We start from the raw sequence: 21773 nt of genomic DNA, 5'->3' as shown, positions 1-21773 counted from the left end.
TGCTGTGCCTGGTGCAATGTGTATAATAACGTGCTGTGCCTGGCGCAATGTGTAAAATAACGTGCTGTGCCTGGTGCAATGTGTATAATAACGTGCTGTGCCTGGTGCAATGTGTATAATAACGTGCTGTGCCTGGCGCAATGTGTAAAATAACGTGCTGTGCCTGGTGCAATGTGTATAATAACGTGCTGTGCCTGGTGCAATGTGTATAATAACGTGCTGTGCCTGGTTCAATGTGTATAATAACGTGCTGTGCCTGGTGCAATGTGTATAATATCGTGCTGTGCCTGGTTCAATGTGTATAATAACGTGCTGTGCCTGGTTCAATGTGTATAATAACGTGCTGTGCCTGGCGCAATGTGTATAATAACGTGCTGTGCCTGGCGCAATGTGTATAATAACGTGCTGTGCCTGGTTCAATGTGTATAATAACGTGCTGTGCCTGGTTCAATGTGTATAATAACGTGCTGTGCCTGGGGCAATGTGTATAATAACGTGCTGTGCCTGGCGCAATGTGTATAATAACGTGCTGTGCCTGGCGCAATGTGTATAATAACGTGCTGTGCCTGGTTCAATGTGTATAATAACGTGCTGTGCCTGGCGCAATGTGTATAATAACGTGCTGTGCCTGGCGCAATGTGTATAATAACGTGCTGTGCCTGGTTCAATGTGTATAATAACGTGCTGTGCCTGGTTCAATGTGTATAATAACGTGCTGTGCCTGGGGCAATGTGTATAATAACGTGCTGTGCCTGGCGCAATGTGTATAATAACGTGCTGTGCCTGGCGCAATGTGTATAATAACGTGCTGTGCCTGGCGCAATGTGATAATAACGTGCTGTGCCTGGCGCATTGTGTATAATAACGTGCTGTGCCTGGCGCAATGTGTATAACATGCTCTATCTGGCGCATTATGCATAGGAGGTTCTACCTGGTGCAATGTGTATAAGCGGCACTATTATGTGGTCATGTTCCATCCCCATGAAGCCACGCCCCTAAAATTTAGCAGCGCGCCTTCGGTGCGCACCACCTATGCTTTCCGGCCTGGCAGTTGGAACACCAATACACTTTCTGCCTAAGGGCACCAGAATGTCTAGTTACACCTCTGGTGCAGGGTGTCCTGCATGCTGCACAGCCCAGCAGCACTATCACCCCATCCTCCCCACCTTGCACCACTTTTGTAGTGTCCAAACAAGTTTAAGATTAATACGAACCTTCATTCCAATGGGACCCAGAAAAAGACCGGTAGGACCCCAATTTTTAAAAGTGAGGGGTCCCTGGGACCCACTTTTTTTTGGGCTCAACGCGATCACTGGGATGTCTCGATTATTAAGTCGGATTGGGAGCATTTGCATAAGGTAAAACAGTTTGGGGAAGATGATGTTTTGTAACACTGCTATCCGCCCCAACAGTGACAAGGGAAGTCATTTCCAACTATCCAAAAGTCTTGTTACTCGTGCCAGGCTAGGGGAGTAATTCTCCTCGTACAATCTAGACAGATTCGCCGGGATTTGGATCCCTAGGTATGTGATTTTTGTGGGGGCAATTTTGAAAGAAAGCGATGAAAGGAGATCTGATAGGACATTTGTAGTGGGGCCTAAGAGTAAAATGTCTGATTTAGCTACATTAATCCTATATCCTGCCCTATTTCCAAATGTCTGAATCAGGTCCAGGATCTCTGGGATGGAGGTCACTGGGTCTGAGACAATGTCATCAGCAAAAAGGGCCAGGCGGAGATCCACGTCCCCTATTTTGATTCCTTTAAATCTTGGGGATTGTCGTAAGGTTATCGCCAGAGGCTCCAGCGCTATGGCGAAGAGTAAGGGTGACAGGGGGCATCCCTGTCTGGTTCCTCTATGTATCTCAAAAGCTGGGGATAGAACTCCATTACACCAGACCTGCGTCCGAGGAGTAGTGTAAAGGAGTTTCAGGAGATTTACAAAAGGGGCAGGAAAGCCAAAAAGTGAAAGAGAAGAGAAAAGGTGATCCCAGTCACCCAGATCGAACGCTTTTTCTGCATCAAGAGATAGGATAACGGGGTGAGTGGCGCGAGAAAAAGAGGAGGAGGAAGCATAGATAGCTGACAGGACCCGTCGTACGTTGACCTCAGAGTGTCTTCGCCAGATAAATCCTGTTTGGTCCTTATGTATAATATGAGGGAGTAAATGTTTAATCCGATCCGCTAATATTTTGGTAAGTAACTTGTAATCGAGATTCAGTAAAGAGATTGGGCGGTATGATCCCGGCTGAGAGAGGTCCTTCCCGGGTTTAGGAAGAACCTTGAGAATGGCTGTATTAAAATGTCTGGGAAGAGTGTCAGTGGTCAAAACCACATTCAGGACCGACACGAAAGTCTCACCAAAACGTGGTAGAAGAATCTTATAAAAATCAGCACTGAAGCCATCAGGACCCGGTGCCTTGTCCCTGCCGAATTGTCCAATGACATTTCTGACTTCTTCAAGTGTGATGGGATCTAGCAATGATTGAACCATATTGGGGAGTAATCGTGGAACAGGAAGAGTGTCCCAAAAGGTAGAGGGCCATGGGGAGACTGTAGGGGGAGATTCGGGCAAAGGAGGTGGAGTTGGGGAGTATAGGCCTTCATAAAAGGATCTCATAATGTCAGAGATTTTTTGGTTAGTAGTGGTTAGCGCACCAGTGGATGTGCAAGGTGGATGCGTGACCATAGGAGGACGAGAACCATTTAGTAAAGTCGTCAATAATTTTCCAGTTCTATTGCCAAATTTAAAGAATTTATAATTTACCGAAAAGAAGAATCTACTGCCCATAGATGACATGAATTCGTCAAAATGAGTTTTAGCGTTAAGATAAATGAGGCGGTTTTGTGGGGTAGGGGAGGATTTGTATTAATTATTAGCTGAGACGTATGATATGATATCACCCCGGAGAACTGATTTCGCAGTCATCCAGAACAATATAGGATCTTCTTCTAGATGGGATACATTAGAAAAGATTCCCAGGAGGATTCCAATTTCTGTTGGAATTTTAGGGAGTTTGCGAGATATGACTGGAACCGCCATAATTTAGGAGATGGGGAGGAGACATTTGGAAAGTGAAGGGTCGCAGTTACCAGGGCATGATCCGAGAGGGCTATGGTCTCAATTTGGGAGTCAGACACATGAGGAAGTAAAGAATGGGATAATAAAATGTAATCTATCCTGGATAGTGTGTGATGTGCAGCGGAGAGGCATGTGTATTCTTTTTCTGTGGGGTGCAGAGCCCTCCAGATATCTACTGCTTGTAATCTTTCTGCTAAAAAGGGAACTCCAAGTTTGGGCAGTGTGAGATGTCTCGCGGGAAGATGAGACCTATCTAGATAGGAGGAAGAGATAAGGTTAAAATCACCACCTAGGAGCAAAGGTTCTGTTAAAAAGGGGGTCAATTTAGCTAGTAGAGACTGAAAAAACATCTTGTTATAAACATTAGGAGCGTAAACGTTGCATATGGTGTACATTTTACCATTAATCTTTGCAGATAATATAACATAACGACCATCTGGGTCAGTTAAAGTGGAAACCACCTCCGTGAGAATATGACTTTTTACCAATAAGACAACACCCCTAGCTTTAGAATTATATGAGCTAAAACCCAGTACCTGCCAGTTTAAGGTGTTCAATTTCACCGTCTCCTCCTGTGTGCGGTGCGTTTCCTGCATGAAATCCAGATCTATCCGTTGTTTGTTGAGATAAAGGAGTATTTTCTGTCTCTTCGCTGGGGAGTTAAATCCCCCTACATTCCAAGTTCCCACTACTAAGTCAGGCATGTTGTCGTGTCAAAGATTAAACATATGCACCAACCACTATCAGCTTTATCCAGATAATGACAGTCACATCCTGGGAGGGGGGTAGGTGAGAGGGGGGAGGATAGAGACAATATAAGGGGGGGGGAGAAGCATTAGAAAAGAAAAAAGTAAACAACAGGTCGTACAATATGATAAACATTACCGTACTAATAACCATTTTAGCATTGACCAGCGACCTCCGGCTAACGGTCATATACAAGGACCAATAACAGTGGCCACGTGTATGAGCGTTAGAGGACATGAAAGCAATAGTGAGGTAGGATTCCCCCCCACCGTCCTCTCATAAGTATCTATGCCCGCCCGAGAAGAAAAGTGAAGAGTCCCCATATATAAACTAATCTGTGAGGAGCAATATGTCACGAGTGGCAATCAGGGAGTGGGGATTACCAAAAGATAACTTCAGCTATTGCTACAGACTAGAAATATGTCCAGCTAAATTGTACATCACTCTGTATGAGAGAATCTCATATCTAAGTGAGCTGAGTTATCTATATTCCTAGATGCAATCGTGTGAAGAAAATACAGAGAAATGGGTGCATATAACTGAGAATATGTATAATCAGAGTTCAGCAGTGGCAGTCACTGAACGGTCTGCAGACAGGGTCAAGAGAGCACTACCCATGAGGGGGGTGCTTGAGAGTATCCGAGTGAGATAATGAGATTACAATGCCGGTGAAGGGCGATCTGTGATGTCCACGCTATCCTCTTTTGCAACATTGCGTAGATATGCTGCTGCATCAGCGGGTGACAAAAAGTCCTTGTGGGAGGTACCCTCATAAATGCGCAAGCGTAGGGGGTAGAGCAGACCAAACTTGCGTCCCTCAGACACGAGTTGCGTGCAAATTGGTGAAAAAGCCTTGCGGCCCCGGGTCAGTTCCACTGAGTAATCCTGAAATATGTAAAGCTTGTTACCCTCCCATTGTAAATCTTTCACTTTACGGGAAGCAGACCAAAATATCATTTTATGAAGGTAGTTCAGACATCGGAACAAAGTCACACGTGGGTGCGGTCTGTTGGGGGTGGGAACTGGTCCTAACTCGGTGGACTCTCTCGATCACGAGATCACTACAGTCCCGATCAATTCCCAATAGAGAGGGAAGAGTAGTGCGTACAAATTGTGCCAGTGCCGTGCCTGTAATAGATTCTGGCAGTCCCACTAATCTTATATTGTTTCTTCTAGAACGATTTTCAATATCGTCTAATTTATTCCATATTTGGTAATTTTCTGTAGTGAGATTTTTTACTGAATGGTGAAGCCCTTCTATGTCATGGGTAGCTGCTTGAAGTTGTGTTTCAGTGCGGGTAACCCTCTGTGTCAGGTGCTGCAATTGTTTGGATATGTCACTTACTGCTTGGGACAGGAGAGGTGCCATTGTAGCAGTGATTGCAGCCACTACGTATGTGATAGGGGCTGTGGGGTCACGGCATACCTGGGAGCCTGTGTTGTCTGCGCCCTCTGCTGCAGCTTTTTTGGAAGCTGGGGAAATCACCTCAGGTCCGGCGCCATGACACTTGTCGGGCGGCGCTTCTCCTGCCTGTTCGGCGCGGCTGCGGAAGCCTGTGGGGCTGCTGTCACGGCTGTCACAAAGCGGTCCATTGTGATCGCGAATGCCGGCGGGGGTGTCACGGGCGGTGTAGAGGCTATAATAGCCTTGAAAAGGTGTTTAAAAGCGGGCGGCGGGGACGGAGCTCCTGCGGTGAGCTTCCTACTCCATGCGTCCCGGAACCGGAAGTCCACTTCATTTATATTTAAACTATCTCACGATTTGAGTCATCCACAAATGAAATGATATGTTAAGAATGACTTATGAGCTGTTTATTTAAACAGTTCAGACAACCAATTAGGTTGAGAACCCCATAATGAGAAATGGTAATATACCCCAATATTAGGAGACTATAGATAACTCCTTGGCTGGATTAATCACTCAATACTGTAAAACACCATACATGAATGTGACTGTCACCCCTTGGTATATATAAAACAATGACCACAGGTATACCACAAGGTACTAATGATATATTATAATCCAATCCTAAGGGAAGAGATATAACAGTAAATGTAGTATTGTGACACATCCCACAATATTCTATTGAACATAGAACTGCATAGGTGGTACTACTTGTGTCAATTCATATAGTAAGTGTGGGATTGTGGGATCATTACTCAAGGGGTTTGGACTTACAGTACATTAATACGACTATAGGTTATATAACAATGATTACAGACATACTGTAAGGGATTTAGGACATATTGTGGGATCCGAATAACTAGCTCAATATTGTGATCTATCCCACAGTAATGTGTTGGACCTAGAATTGTATAGGTGGTATTACCTGAGATAGTTGATATACTACGATAGGGGATGATTAACATTAAAAGTTATATTTTATACAAATTAATAATTTGCTCTCTCTTAGTGCACCAACAAAGAGACAATCTTCTCTTTCTTACCTTTCCCTACACCATGAACCATAATGGCTTAAGGAAAATAACATAAACATATAGTATGTTCCCCACACTGACCATGGCATATGAAGATATAATGACACTAGGAATATGTACAAAATGATGTTTTGATAAGATACTGATGAATATGTACTTGAGCAGAAGAAGAAATATATCACTTATCAATGGAGACATGCTTACCAAAAGTATCTATTTATATCTCGTGGTTATAGAGCTAAAATACTATGATTTACAATTAATTTACTATAAAAAATACCCTTATTGATATGCTTTTTGGCTTACTATATAGACATGTGATAGACCTAGGAAGTTTTACTTTTATGGACTAGCTAAAAATATAAAGGCTACAAGCACCTCTATAGGACTCATTAATGAAGAACTGAGAGACATTAGAGAATGAATGATTCAATATCCAGTAGCCATCCATTAGTTACTGCTCAGAGAAGGTAGCGGCTGTGAACAATTTATAGGAATGTGTTGTTTTAATATCTCAGATAATTACAATCCCATTGAACAGAAGGTTAAATTACTACAAGATTTACAGGAACACATGAACCAATCGGCTGATTGGGATCTTTTTGGATGGATGGGGGCTAGTATTTCTAAGTGGCTATATCAAGTGTTACATTATGTCATGATGATAATTCTTATAATTCTCATACTCTATGTAAGCATCAAATGTCTGCCGGCCCTTGGTCGTCAGTGTGGCAAAATACTAACACCCCAAAGAAAGCCAAAAACTAATCTTATGGTGATGACCCCGGTTACCTACACTGCGGTAGCCCACACATGATCACACTAACAGAAATATACACTTAATAGGTGCTTACATGCTTTTGCTTCATACACACACACAGCAAGAAGAACCTCAACCTATAGCCAGGGTAAAGAAACAACATGTTCTGTCGCTACCTCTTCCATTTCTCTTATCTATACAAGTTTTCGGGAGGGTTGAGACTTTTCGCATCGATACTCAGTGGACTAGTGCCAGCGATTGTATCCAGAGAACGGGTTTTCCTTATTCTATCTCACATCTCACACTACTACACTCATCACCAGACAAATAATTTACACATGGTGAATATTTGATTTATTATATGATAGTTGTTTAGAGATTAAACAAAACAGTGGAATGTTGAAGTTATATCAAATATCCTGTATTGTCTCATTAATTGTGCTATGATTCTTGGTATTCTAATGTTCCCTTAAACAGTGTCTTCTTTTAGTATAGAGTTACTATGCACAGAGTAATATTCTCCCTCAACCCTTGAGCATCATTTGATTAGGTGTTTATGTGGCTAGTAGCAAGGCCTGTGTGTAGATAACGAGTGCTCAATGATATTGTATGAGACTTTGTGGCAGAACAAGGACATATCATGGAATATCTGATGGACCTTCACTTTGGATAACAACACGTTATTATGAACAAGAATGACCTTTATGACAACGAAGCCTATTAGAGAACCTAATTGTTATGTATAGGAGATTCAAGATTCATGGACAAGTCTGCCATCTTATGGATAAAACCACTCTCTTTAATTAGCTAATCTGACCATATTTGGCATTTCCCCTTATTGTTCATCAACCAATGTATCTCCATTATTTAATCTATATGTACGCCTTGTGTGTAAATAAGCTCTGAATAATTGTATAATGTTATGGTATAAATAATGTAAAGTCAGTGTTCTAAAGACACAGGCTCATTGATGAATTCTGTCTTGGTCCACGCTCCTCTGCGCAGAATATTGGGAGCGGTTCCCTCTTTGGTAATAAATTCTATATGCTGAATATCATCACAACGGAGAACTCTTAATTATTTTTATAATTCATCTTTAACACCAGACTTGTTGTATTGGGACTGTTTCCATCTCCTTTTCCTTTTGTTTTCCCTTGAGACGGAAAGGGCTGAAAAGCTGGAATTTTAGGCTTGAATTTGTATGTGGAAGGAAACTTCACATTTTTGGAGTCTGCTTCTGACTCCAAGATACTGATTCATTCTTTACCAAAAAGAATATCTCCAGTAAAAGGTAAAGACTCCAAAACCTTTTTGGATTCTGAATCAGCTTTCCATGTACATAGCCAAACCACTCTGCGAGCGGCTACTGCTGAAGCTGATGCCTGAGAGGCAATAGTACCCATATCCAAGGCTGCTTCTTCCAAAAACATTGCAGCCTGTTTGATATGTGCTACGTGAGATTTCTGCTCTCTAGATTCAATTGAAAGATCCCCTTCCAATGCATCAGCCCAGGCAGCCACTGCTTTTGCCAGCCAGGCTGAAGCCATGACTGGTCTTACGATTGTCCCAGACAGGCAAAAAATGTTTTTTTTTAGATAACCATCCACTCTCCTATCCATGACATTTAATGATGTTGGAGGCAGAGGTAATATAGATATTCCCGCTAATCGAATGACATGCGTATCTACTTTAGGGGACACCTCCCTCTTTAAACAGTCCTCAGCTGGAAGAGGCTAATTGGAATTCCATTTCACTGGAATTCTTAATTTCTTACTGGGAGTAGCCCAAGCCTCTTTCATAATTTCCTTCAGCTGTTCTGACCCAGAAAGCACAGTCCTGTTTTGGGACATTTAAACACAGATGTCTTGGATTTTAACACAGGCTCTGCTGATTCTTCTAAGGATAGAATGGCTTTCATCACATTAATTTACTCAGATATGTCCACTGAGCCGAGACCTTCCTTCCTCATCTTCGTATGCAGAACCAGAGTGTAATGAGTCTTCATTCTCCAACGAATCCTCATCTGAAGCATGTGTAGACTGTGAAGATGTTGTTTCATGTCTATGTGCTTTACTTACCACTAGCCTTTCAGCCTCTTTTTGTTGAGAGGCTGCTGCTTCCCCTGCTGATAAACCTCAGGAGGAATGCTGCATGTAAGGGTTAATACTGTAACCTATCTCTGGTACAGAAGTTGGAAATATCCACTGAGCTATACTGGATAATGTCTGTACAAAGGTAGCCCATGGGGGTTCGACTTGCTCCTATGTCCTCCTTGGATTTTTCAAGAGACTTTGGTGAAAGCTAAAACAATTTTTCTGAACCAGATCCTGAGAGGTTAGCTCAGCTTTGACTAACAGGATATGAGTGTTGGTGCTGCTTTGAGTGTATTTTCCTCACCCTTGTCGCTCTTAGGGGGTAATTCCAAGTTGATTGCAGCAGGAATTTTGTTAGCAGTTGGGCAAAACCATGTGCACTGCAGGGGAGGCAGATATAACATGTGCAGAAAGAGTTAGATTTGGTTGGGTTATTTTGTTTCTGTGCAGGGTAAATACTGGCTGCTTTATTTTTACACTGCAAAAGAGATTGCAGATTTAACACACCCCACCCAAATCTAACTCTCTCTGCACATGTTAAATCTGCCTCCCCTACAGTGCACATGGTTTTGCCCAACTGCTAAAAATGTTCCTGCTGCGATCAACTTGGAATTACCCCCTTAGACATGATAAATAATCAGACACTTGCACAGTGTACTACACAATTTGTGACTGTAATCACTTTAAATTTTGTTAGTGACCTAAAATCCGACCCTACCCTGCTTTGCACCAGCATTGAAGATTTAAATAGACAGAAAAAACTGACAGAATTATTATAAATTCATCAGTCACAGGTTATACATTAGTATAATAAGCAATATGAGCACATAATCAACTACAAATACATTTCAAGTATGTAGGAGAAACCTATTACTGAGAACCAGAAGTGACATTTGGCGCACAGACACGAAGGCGCACACAAGGATGGAGCAGCAAGGTGCTAGAGCCAGAAGCCGGCAGCAAGGGGGAAGCCAGCGGTCGGGGAGAGCCAGTGGCCGGAGGAGAATCTTGCACAGACTGAAATGAGGTGGATTTATAATATGGGCACTCTAGCTCCAAAAGGACTACACCTGGACTTTGGACTCAAATGGTTTTTATAATAATTTATTGATATATATATTTTATGAAAATCTATTTATATGTTCCTTTAAGGTTACTTTTCATTTCCACCCCTGCCTTCATAATGCTGTATTTGTACACATATTATCAATAAGCATGGGGTTACGAAGACATTCTCAAAATTACTTTCCGGCACTATTTATGGTGTTATTTTCATATAACCTTTTTTTATACCTAAAAAATTTTTTTCATACTACTCATGATTATATTGCTATAAGGGGCCATTTTATTTCTTTTTAGCAAGTTTGTTTGTATTACGTCCTAAATGCAGGTCTGTGGAACGCATAATAACCAAAAATGCGTTCCACGATCGGGGCCTCCGTGAATGGAAATCCTAGATGCAGGTACACTACATCACCACGGCCAATAGCACGGGGTCCGCGCGGAAATGGAAATCGTGTGCGTTCCAGACCGCGGGAGGAGTAACACAAACTGACAAGCTCGCGCCACAAATAGGAACGAGTAGCGGACGGAAGCGGAAGTCAGGTGTGCGTTCCACAAGTTGGAACGCACACCCAATTACGGTTCTTTTTAATGTTTTCAAGTATTTAAAAATAATTATTTTATGATTTTACCACCAAAGGGGTTGTGAAATATCTACATAAGACCCTCTAAAATAAGCCCTATGAGGTAACATATAGAGGGAGACGTTTACTTGCACTGCACAGTCTAAACCAATCACACCACAGCACTGGGTTTAAATATCCCCAGTTCTCTATTCCACCATACCTTGATAAAGGCTCCTTGTGAGCAGAAACGCGCTGGTATTGTGGGACAGACTGCAGCAGAATAAAGAATCTGTGAAGGTACCCAGGACTGCCATAGCCAGAGGAGAAACAGTGCTGAGTTCCTGGGAGGTACTTATTCACTATCTCACAAGCGCTATAGGGTAACCATCACTGGGGACCCCACTTATTCTGGCATGCAGATTTGCCCCATCAAATGTTGGTGGAATTGTTTTTAATACTATTTTAAATTGTAGGCAGTTTTTTTTAATAAAACTGTACTTCACTATATATTCCTTCATTTTCTGTTCTTTTGAGGGAAAAAAGAGGAATTCTGTTCTAATTTTTAAGGAAGGATTAAAGTAATTGACTATTTCCTACGGAGTTAATATTCAAGCATTAATCCCGTATTACCCCGGGGGTTGCGCACATCTGCATCTTGTGCATTGTTTGGTGGTTTTTTGGAAGTGGGGGTGACCACTTCAGCGGACGTTGCAGCACTGCTGGTTTGAAAAACTTTTCTTTACAACTTCTGTGCACAGATCAGTGGAGCAGATGAGTAGTAAATTTCCCTATTAGCTTTTCCCACTGTGTTGTATAACTGATTGTCTTCCTTTGTCCATTACTGCATTTTATTGTTGAGTCCCTGTCTTTGTACTAAATGTATACTTATCCTATCCCTTTATTTATATATATTTTTATTTATTTATTGTCCCTTATTCCTTTATTTTATTTGTTTATTGTTCCTTATATATTCCTTGTATATTGATTGTCCCCCTCTTTTTGATTTTCTGAAGGTAGCAGGGAGTTAGCACAAATTAAAAAATCGGGGTGGCTGAGATTGGGAATCTCATTCAATGCATGTCGTGCATGATGTATGCGCACCTGACACAACAGTCTGAGTGCGGGTACATCTGTGCGCAATGTGAGCTTATGTCCACCCTGAAAGCCCAGGTAACTGATCTAGAACGGACCGTTACGAGACTAAGGAGCATTCACAATCTCAAGCAAAGTTTAGATAGAATGGTGGAGGAGTTGCAGAGGGGATCATTGGTAGATGAGGAAGATCAGGTAGACAGCTGGGTCATGGTTAGAAGGAAGAAGAGGGGGAGGGGAAGATAGGACATCTCCGATCCCCCAAACCCCAATAAATTTGCCCAATTTGATGAAGGTTCTGAGGATGGCAGGGAGGAAATGATGTAACCGGAGGAAAAAAGATAGGTATCTAGTCAGATTGTGGTGGTAGGGGATTCTATTATCAGGACGACAGGGCAATCTGCTACAGGGACCATGATCGTCATAGTCTGTTGTCTTCCGGGTGCTCGGGTACAGTACATCGCGGACAGGGTCGATTGTTGGGAGGGGCTGGTAAAGACCCGGAGATCTTGGTGCATGTTGGCACCAATGACAAAGTTAGTGGTAGGTTGGAAGTCCTTAAGAAAGACTATAGGGACTTAGGCAAGAAACTTAAGGCAAGGATATCTAGGGTAATATTCTCCGAAATATTACCAGTGCCATGCACTAGCCCAGGGAGGCAGAGGGAGATCAGGGAGGTAAATGTGTGGCTTAGAGACTGGTGTAGGAAGGAGGGGTTTGTGTTCCTGGAACCCTGGGTGGACTTCTCAGTCAGGCGGCATCTTTGTCATGATGGATTAGAAGGTTGGAGGAGCTTTTAAACTAGGAGCCTGGGGGGAGGGTTTAGCTAGAATCTGCGGGTTAATTAGTGAGAGCAGTAAGGATAGGGGTAGTGAACAATTTGGGTGTGGAGAAGGGGGGAGCGTAAGATCAGATGCAAGGATATTTGCATGGGTATTGACACCGGAAATACTGACACAGGTATTGCCCAAAATATTCCCAATTTATTACCTAATGACGGATATGGCTCAGCAATACGGTATATAGAAAGTAATGTGCTTAGCATAAGGGAGGATACTAACATCAGGGAGGGGGTTTACAAAGTCTTATAGGTCAGATAGAGATAGTAGTGAGGAAGGCTGTATTAAGCATGATGGGGTGGAAAGGGAGGGAGAAGAATAACAGTCAGTAAGGGTAAGTCTAGAAAGGCTCTTGTAAATATAGATAAGATACCACTAAAACAAACGGGCAATGGAGAGGCTAAGCTAAGATGTATGCTTGTGAACACAAGAAGCCTATCGGGTAAAATGGGGGAATTGGAATGGCTTGTATCAAAGTCTCAGTATGATATTATAGGTATTACGGAAACATGGTGGGACGACTCTCACGACTGGGTTGTGAATTTGGAGGGATATTCTCTTTTCAGGAGGGATAGGGCTACCAAAAGGGGAGGAGGGGTATGTCTCTTTGTTACACCATCTCTAAAACCAAACTTAATAGAGGGTATTTTCAGGGAGGCTGGAGATAACGTGGAGTCACTATGGGTTGAGATCACAAGTGGGGGCACAGAGGCAAAGAAACTAGTCATTGGCACGTGCTACAAGCAACCAGATATTAGTGTACATGATGAGGAACAACTCTTACACCAAATTGAAAAAGCTGCGGGAATGGGGGACATCCTAGTGTTAGGGGATTTTAACTATCCTGATATGAATTGGAGCAACGATTCATGTGTAAAAACTAGGAGCAGCAGGTTCTTAAATACATTAAAGGATCAATACTTAACTCAATTAGTCTAGGACCCAACTAGAGGTAAAACTATTCTGGACCTAGTTATTACCAATATTGTGGACATTATATCAAACACTAAAGTTGGGGAGACTTTGGGAAACAGTGATCACTATATGAACACATTTGACATCAGTTTCAAGAAACAGCTATAAGGGAACAACTAAAACATTTAACTTTAGAAAAGCTAACTTCAATATGCTGAGACAGGCACTAAACGAGATTGATTGGGAAGTTTTGTTTCATGGTAAAGACACAACGGAAATGTGGGATGCTTTAAAAGGGTTGCTTGATAGCAATATTCACAAATTAATTCCTATGAACAGTAAACGCAGGAGTACTAAAAACAAACCAATATGGCTTAATACGGAGGTCAAAGAAGCAATGGCTAAAAAGAGGCGTGCTTTCAAAACATTTAAATCTAATGGAGGGGAGGAGTCATTCCAGCATTACAAGGAATGCAAAAAAAATGCAATAAAGTAATAATCGCAGCAAAAGTTGTAAACGAAAAGCAAATCGCTATAGAGAGTAAAAGCAATCCTAAACAGTTTTATAAATACATAAACAGTAAAAGGTTAAAGAAGGAGAATGTAGGCCCGTTAAAAGATGAATTGGGAGCTTTGATAAACGACAATAAAATAAAAGCGGAAATACTGAACAATTTTTTTCCTCAGTATTCACCAGGGAGGATCAGTCGGAGAAAGTAGTGCATAAAGATAGTGATGGTAATGACTCTTGGCTGAATACTTGTTGTCCTTGAGAGACTAAGCAAAATAAAGATTAATAAATCACCAGGCCCAGATGGTTTTCATCAGAGGGTTATTACGGAGCTTAGGTCATAGCTAGCAAAATCCCTATACTTGATAATCCACAGTTCAAACAGGCAAAGTACCTAAGGATTGGTGCATAGTGGAGGTAGTGCCATTATTAAAAAAGGAAACTAAAAATAATCCTTGTAACTATAGACCAGTTAGCTTAACCTCTATAGTGGGCAAAATATTGGAAGGTTTCTTGAGGGATAGCATAAAGGATTATCTGCAGGTTAATAAGATTATTAGCAAAAGTCAGCATGGGTTTGTAAGGGACAGATCATGTCAAACTAACTTAATTAGCTTCTACGAGGAAGTGAGCGAGAATCTTGATCAGGGAAAAGCAGTGGATGTGGTGTATTTAGATTTTGCAAAAGCCTTCGATACAGTGCCTCACAGGAGACTGATCATCAAATTAATGGATCTTGGTCTAGGATATACTATTTGTACATGGATAAGTAATTGGCTGGATAACAGAGTACAACGAGAAATGGTCAACAGGATGTTCTCCAGCTGGGCACCAGTAGTTAGTGGAATACCACAAGGGTCCGTACTTGGCGTGCAACTGTTCAATATATTTATCAACGATCTAGGAATACGCTTGGAAAGCACAGTGTCAATCTTTGTGGAGGATACTAAGATGTGTAAGGTAATTCAGATAGCGATTTGGAGTCTCTACAAAATGACTTATTTAAACTTGAAGCCTGGGTGTCTAAATGGGGAATGAGGTTCAATATAGAAAAATGCAAACTTATGCATTTTGGGACAAAAAAAACACACAAGCAGCGTACACTCAAAATGGGGAAATAAATAAGAATATACTCACCGGTAATTCTATTTCTCGTAGTCCGTAGTGGATGCTGGGGACTCCGTAAGGACCATGGGGAATAGACGGCTCCGCAGGAGACTGGGCACATCTAAAGAAAGCTTTAGGACTATCTGGTGTGCACTGGCTCCTCCCCCTATGACCCTCCTCCAAGCCTCAGTTAGGACACTGTGCCCGGAAGAGCTGACACAATAAGGAAGGATTTTGAATCCCGGGTAAGACTCATACCAGCCACACCAATCACACCATATAACTCGTGATAGGAACCCCGGTTAACAGTATGATAACAGAGGAACCTCTGAATAGATGGTTCGCAATAACAACCTGATTTGTGTAACAATAACTATTTACGAGTATTGCAGACAATCCGCACTTGGGATGGGTGCCCAGCATCCACTACGGACTACGAGAAATAGAATTACCAGTGAGTAAATTCTTATTTTCTCTAACGTCCTAGTGGATGCTGGGGACTCCGTAAGGACCATGGGGATTATACCAAAGCTCCCAAACGGGCGGGAGAGTGCGGATGACTCTGCAGCACCGAATGAGAGAACTCCAGGTCCTCCTCAGCCAGGGTATCAAATTTATAAAATTTTGCAAACGTGTTTGCCCCTGACCAAGTAGCAGCTCGGCAAAGTTGTAAAGCCGAGACTCCTCGGGCAGCCGCCCAAGATGAGTCCACCTTCCTTGTGGAATGGGCTTTTACAGATTTAGGCTGCGGTAGTCCCACCGCAGAATGCGCCAGCTAAATAGTGCTACAAATCCAGCGCGCGATAGTTTGCTTAGAAGCAGGTGCACCCAGCTTGTTGGGTGCATATAGAATAAATAGCGAGTCGGTTTTCCTGACTCCAGCCGTCCTGGAAATATACATTTTCAGGGCCCTGACTATGTCCAGTAACTTGGAATCCTCCAAATCCCTAGTAGCCGCAGGCACCACAATAGGTTGGTTCAAGTGAAAAGCTGATACCACCTTCGGGAGAAACTGAGGACGAGTCCTCAACTCTGCCCTATCCATATGGAAAATCAGATAAGGGCTTTTACAGGACAAAGCCGCCAATTCTGACACGCGCCTGGCCGAAGCCAGAGCAAACAGCATAACCACTTTCCACGTGAGATATTTCAAATCCACAGTCTTAAGTGGCTCAAACCAATGTGATTTCAGGAACACCAAAACCACATTGAGATCCAAAGGTGCCACTGGGGGCACAAAAGGGGGCTGAATATGCAGAACTCCTTTGACAAATGTCTGAACTTCAGGCAGTGAAGCCAGGTCTTTCTGGAAGAAAATCGACAGGGCCGAAATCTGGACCTTAATGGACCCCAATTTGAAGCCCAACTTCACTCCTGCTTGCAGGAAATGTAGGAATCGACCCAGTTGAAATTCCTTCGTTGGGGCCTTCTTGGCCTCACACCAAGCAACATATTTTCGCCAAATGCGGTGATAATGTTTTGCGGTGACATCCTTCCTGGCTTTGATCAGGGTAGGGATGACTTCTTCCGGAATGCCCTTTTCCTTTAGGATCCCGCGTTCAACCGCCATGCCGTCAAACGCAGCCGCGGTAAGTCTTGGAACAGACAGGGTCCCTACTGCAGCAGGTCTTGTCTGAGCGGCAGAGGCCAAGGGTCCTCTGCAAGCATATCTTGAAGTTCCGGGTACCAAGCTCTTCTTGGCCAATCCGGAAACCACGAGAATAGTTTTCACTCCTCGCCTTATTATTCTCAGTACCTTGGGAATGAGAGGCAGAGGAGGAAACACATAAACCGACTGGTACACCCACGGTGTTACTAGAGCGTCCACAGCGATCGCCTGAGGGTCTCTTGACCTGGTGCAATATCTTTATAGCTTTTTGTTGAGGCGGGACGCCATCAAGTCCACCTGTGGTCTTTCCCAACGGTTTACCAGCATGTGGAAGACTTCTGGATGAAGTCCCCCTTCACCCGGGTGGAGGTCGTGCCTGCTGAGGAAGTCTGCTTCACAGTTATCCACTCCCGGAATGAACACTGCTGTCAGTGCTAACACATGATTCTCTGCCCAACGGAGAATCTTTGTGGCTTCTGCCATTGCCCTCCTGCTTCTTGTGCCGCCCTGTCTGTTTACATGGGCGACCGCCGTGATGTTGTCTGATTGGATCAGTACCGGCTGGTTCTGAAGCAGGGGCCTTGCTTGGCTTAGGGCATTGTAAATGGCCCTTAGCTCCAGAATATTTATGTGAAGCGAAATCTCCTGATTTGACCACAGCCCTTGGAAATTTCTTCCCTGTGTTACTGCCCCCCAGCCCCGAAGGCTGGCATCCGTGGTCACCAGGACCCAGTCCTGTATTCTGAATCTGCGGCCCTCTAGTAGATGAGCCGTCTGCAGCCACCACAGCAGCGACACCCTGGTTCTTGCCGACAGGGTTATCCGCTGTTGCATCTGGAGATGGGACCCGGACCACTTGTCCAACAGGTCCCACTGGAAAGTCCTTGCGTGGAACCTTCCGAATGGAATTGCTTCGTAGGAAGCTACCATTTTTCCCAGGACTCGAGTGCATTGATGTACCGACACCTGTCCCGGTTTTAGGAGGTTTCTGACTAGAGATGACAACTCCTCGGCTTTTTCCACTGGAAGAAACACTTTTTTCTGGTCTGTGTCCAGAATCATTCCCAGGAACAGAAGACGTGTCGTCGGGACCAGCTGTGATTTTGGAATATTGAGAATCCAGCCGTGCTGTTGCAGCACTTCCTGAGAAAGTGCTGCCCCCACTACCAACTGTTCCTTGGACCTCGCCTTTATCAGGAGATCGTCCAAGTACGGGATAATTAAAACTCCCTTCTTGCGAAGGAGTATCATCATTTCGGCCATTACCTTGGTAAAGACCCTCGGTGCCGTGGATAACCCAAACGGCAGCGTCTGGAACTGATAGTGACAGTCCTGTACCACAAATCTGAGGTACTCCTGGTGAGGAGGGTAAATGGGGACATGTAGGTACGCATCCTTGATGTCCAGGGAGACCATGTAATCCCCCTCGTCCAGGCTCGCGATAATCGCCCTGAGCGATTCCATCTTGAACTTGAACCTTTTGATATAAGTGTTCAAGGATTTTAAATTTAAGATGGGTCTCACCGAAGCGTCCGGTTTCGGTACCACAAACATTGTGGAATAGTAACCTTGCTGAAGGAGGAGTACCTTGACAATCACTTGCTGTGAATGCAGTTTTTGAATAGCCACCAACACCGCCTCCCTGGCAGAGGGAGTTGCCGGTAAGGCAGATTTTAGGAAACGGCAGGGGGGAGACGTCTCGAATTCCAGCCTGTATCCCTGAGATACTACTTGAAGGACCCAGGGATCCACCTGTGAGAGAGCCCACTGTGCGCTGAAATTCCTGAGACGGGCCCCCACCGTACCCGGGTCCGCCTGTGAAGCCCCAGCGTCATGCTGTGGACTTACCGGACGCGGGGGAGGACTTCTGCTCTTGGGAACTGGCTGTGTGCTGCAGCTTTTTCCCTCTACCTTTGCCTCTCGGCAGAAAGGATGAGCCTCTAGCCCTCTTGCTTTTCTGGGGCCGAAAGGACTGTACCTGATAATACGGTGCTTTCTTTTGCTGTGGGGTAGCCTGTGGCAAAAAGGTCGATTTCCCAGCAGTAGCTGTGGACACAAGGTCCGAAAGACCCTCCCCAAACAGTTATACCCCCTTATAGGGCAAAACTTCCATGTGCCGTTTCGAGTCGGCATCGCCTGACCATTGCCGAGTCCATAACCCCCTTCTGGCGGCAATGGACATAGCGCTTATTTTTGATGCCAGCCGGCAAATATCCCTCTGTGCATCACGCATGTATAAGACAGCGTCTTTTATATGCTCTATTGTCAGCAAAATATTGTCCCTATATTTATAGTATCAATATTATCCAACAGGGAATCTGACCACGCAGCAGCAGCACTGCACATCCAAGCTGATGCAATCGCTGGTCGTAATATAATGCCTGTGTGTGTGTATATAGCTTTAAGGGTAGTTTCCTGCTTTCTATCAGCAGGTTCCTTTAGGGCGGCCGTATCCGGAGACGGTAGTGCCACCTTTTTTGATAAGCGTGTCAGCGCTTTATCTACCCTAGGGGGTATTTCCCAACGTGACCTATCCTCTGGCGGGAAAGGGTACGCTGCCAATAACCGTTTAGAAATTATTAATTTCTTATCGGGGGAAGTCCACGCTTCCTCACACACCTCATTTAATTCCTCAGATGCAGGAAAAACTACAGGTAGCTTTTTCTCACTAAACATAATACCCTTTTTTTTTTGTGGTACCTGGGGTATTATCAGAAATGTGTAATACATTTTTCATTGCCTCAATCATGTAACGGGTGGACCTATTGGAGGGTACACTAGTCTCATCGTCGTCGACACTGGAGTCAGTATCCATGTCGACATCTGTGTCTGTCACCTGAGGTAGCGGGCGTTTTAAAGCCCCTGATGACATTTGAGACGCTGGAACAGGCACAAGCTGAGTAGCCGGCTGTCCTATGTCGTCAAACCTTTTGTGTAAGGAGTTGACACTGTCACGTAATTCCTTCCATAAGTCCATCCACACAGGTGTCGACCCCGCAGGGGGTGACATCACATTCACAGGCATTTGCTCCGCCTCCACATCATTTTCCTCTTCATACATGTCGACACAGCCGTACCGACACACAGCAGACACGCAGGGAATGCTCTGACAGAGGACAGGACCCCACAAAGCCCTTTGGGGAGACAGAGGGAGAGTATGCTAGCACACACCAGAGCGCTATATACCACAGGGATATCACCTATAAAGAGTGTTTTCCCCTTATAGCTGCATATATATATAATACTGCGCCTAAATTTGTGCCCCCCCCCCCTCTGTTTTTTACCCTTTCTGTAGTGCAGGACTGCAGGGGAGAGCCAGGGAGCAATCCTTCCAGCGGAGCTGTGAGGGAAAATGGTGCCAGTGTGCTGAGGGAGATGGCTCCGCCCCTTTTTTGGCGGGCTTTCTCCCGCTATTTTAATATATCTGGCAGGGGTTAATATACACCTATATAGCCTCTGGGGTTATATATGGTGTAAGTTTGCCAGCCAAGGTGTTAATATTGCTGCTCAGGGCGCCACCCCCAGCGCCCTGCACCCTCAGTGACCGCAGTGTGTGGTGTGCATGAGGAGCAATGGTGCACAGCTGCAGTGCTGTGCGCTACCTTGGAGAAGACAGAAGTCTTCAGCCGCCGATTTTCCGGACCTTCTTGCTTCTGGCTCTGTAAGGGGGACGGCGGCGCAGCTCCGAGAACGAACGACGAGGTCGGGTCCTGTGTGCGATCCCTCTGGAGCTAATGGTGTCCAGTAGCCTAAGAAGCCCAAGCTAGCTGCAAGCAGGTAGGTTCGCTTCTTCTCCCCTTAGTCCCTCGGTGCAGTGAGCCTGTTGCCAGCAGATCTCACTGTAAAATAAAAACCTATATATACTTTCTTTCTAGGAGCTCAGGAGAGCCCCTAGTGTGCATCCAGCTCGGCCGAGCACAGATTCTAACTGCGGTCTGGAGGAAGGGAATAGAGGGAGGAGCCAGTGCACACCAGGTAGTCCTAAATCTTTCTTTAGATGTGCCCAGTCTCGTCTATTCCCCATGGACGTTAGAGAAATAGGGGTGACTGTGGTGGAAAAAGATTTGGGGGTGCTCATGGATAATAGGCTTACAGTACACAATGTCAAAATGCTGCAAAAAAGGCAAGTAAAGTGCTCGCATGCATAAAACGGGGCATTGAGACCAAGGACAAGGATGTAATCCTGCCACTGTACAAATCATTGGTACGTCTGTATCTGGCATATTGTGTTCAGTTCTGGGCACCATATTATAAAACAGATATAGGAGAACTAGAAAGGGTTCAAAGGCGGGCTACTAAACTGATTAAATGGTTAGAGACACTGGAGTACGAGGAAAGGCTTCCGTATACAGCGTAGGGAAGGTTTCTTCACGGTAAGGGCAATAAAAATTTGGAACTTCCTGCCGGAGAAGATAGTAATGGCAGACTCTGTAAATGCATTTGAAAACCGATTAGACAAATTTCTAACTGGAAAGAGTATCCAGGGTTATAGCATTTAACACAGTGACATTAATCTGGGAGTGGTAAGAGTCATTGTTGTCAATTGGTACTAAGCATTACATCAGCATGTACATTATAATATGATCAGCTGATCACAGAATACAGGTTGAACCCAATGGGCATTTTGCCTCTTTTCAACCTCACTAATTATGTAACTATGTGACTATTACCTTATATAGGAGTTTAGCCATATTCAGACGCATAGCAAAAGAAACAACAGTAATAATTATTAGACTCGTATGCATTAAGCACATATCCAACTATTCATACTCAAAAGGTAGTTAGATACTTAGTGCTGTATTACCCAGCTCAGGAGAGTGGGATACGACAAGACTCACCTCACTTCCAGGACCGATCAATACGTTAGCGAACGCTGAGTGGATCCAGACATAATAGTGTACACACTCGCCCCGTGAACCTACAGTGAACACAGATGCCCAAGTGAACAAAGCC

At 44.1% G+C, this 21773-nt stretch overlaps 1 protein-coding gene across 1 annotated transcript in view; it reads right to left on the bottom strand.

Annotated features, from left to right (window-relative positions):
- The window catches only part of LOC134984437 (zinc finger protein 585A-like), a 133187-nt gene that overhangs the window by 51265 nt on the left and 60149 nt on the right, over nucleotides 1-21773 (bottom strand). The window contains exon 6 of the mRNA XM_063950016.1: nucleotides 8875-8890. Within this exon, the coding sequence (XP_063806086.1) occupies nucleotides 8875-8890 (16 nt within the window). The remainder of the gene's footprint in view (nucleotides 1-8874; nucleotides 8891-21773) is intronic.

This window comes from Pseudophryne corroboree (genome assembly GCF_028390025.1).
Source record: "Pseudophryne corroboree isolate aPseCor3 chromosome 3 unlocalized genomic scaffold, aPseCor3.hap2 SUPER_3_unloc_55, whole genome shotgun sequence".
Classification (NCBI taxonomy): Eukaryota; Metazoa; Chordata; class Amphibia; order Anura; family Myobatrachidae; genus Pseudophryne; species Pseudophryne corroboree.
The sequence above is the reverse complement of the archived record's forward strand: the minus strand, read 5'-3'. Positions and strand labels throughout refer to the sequence as shown.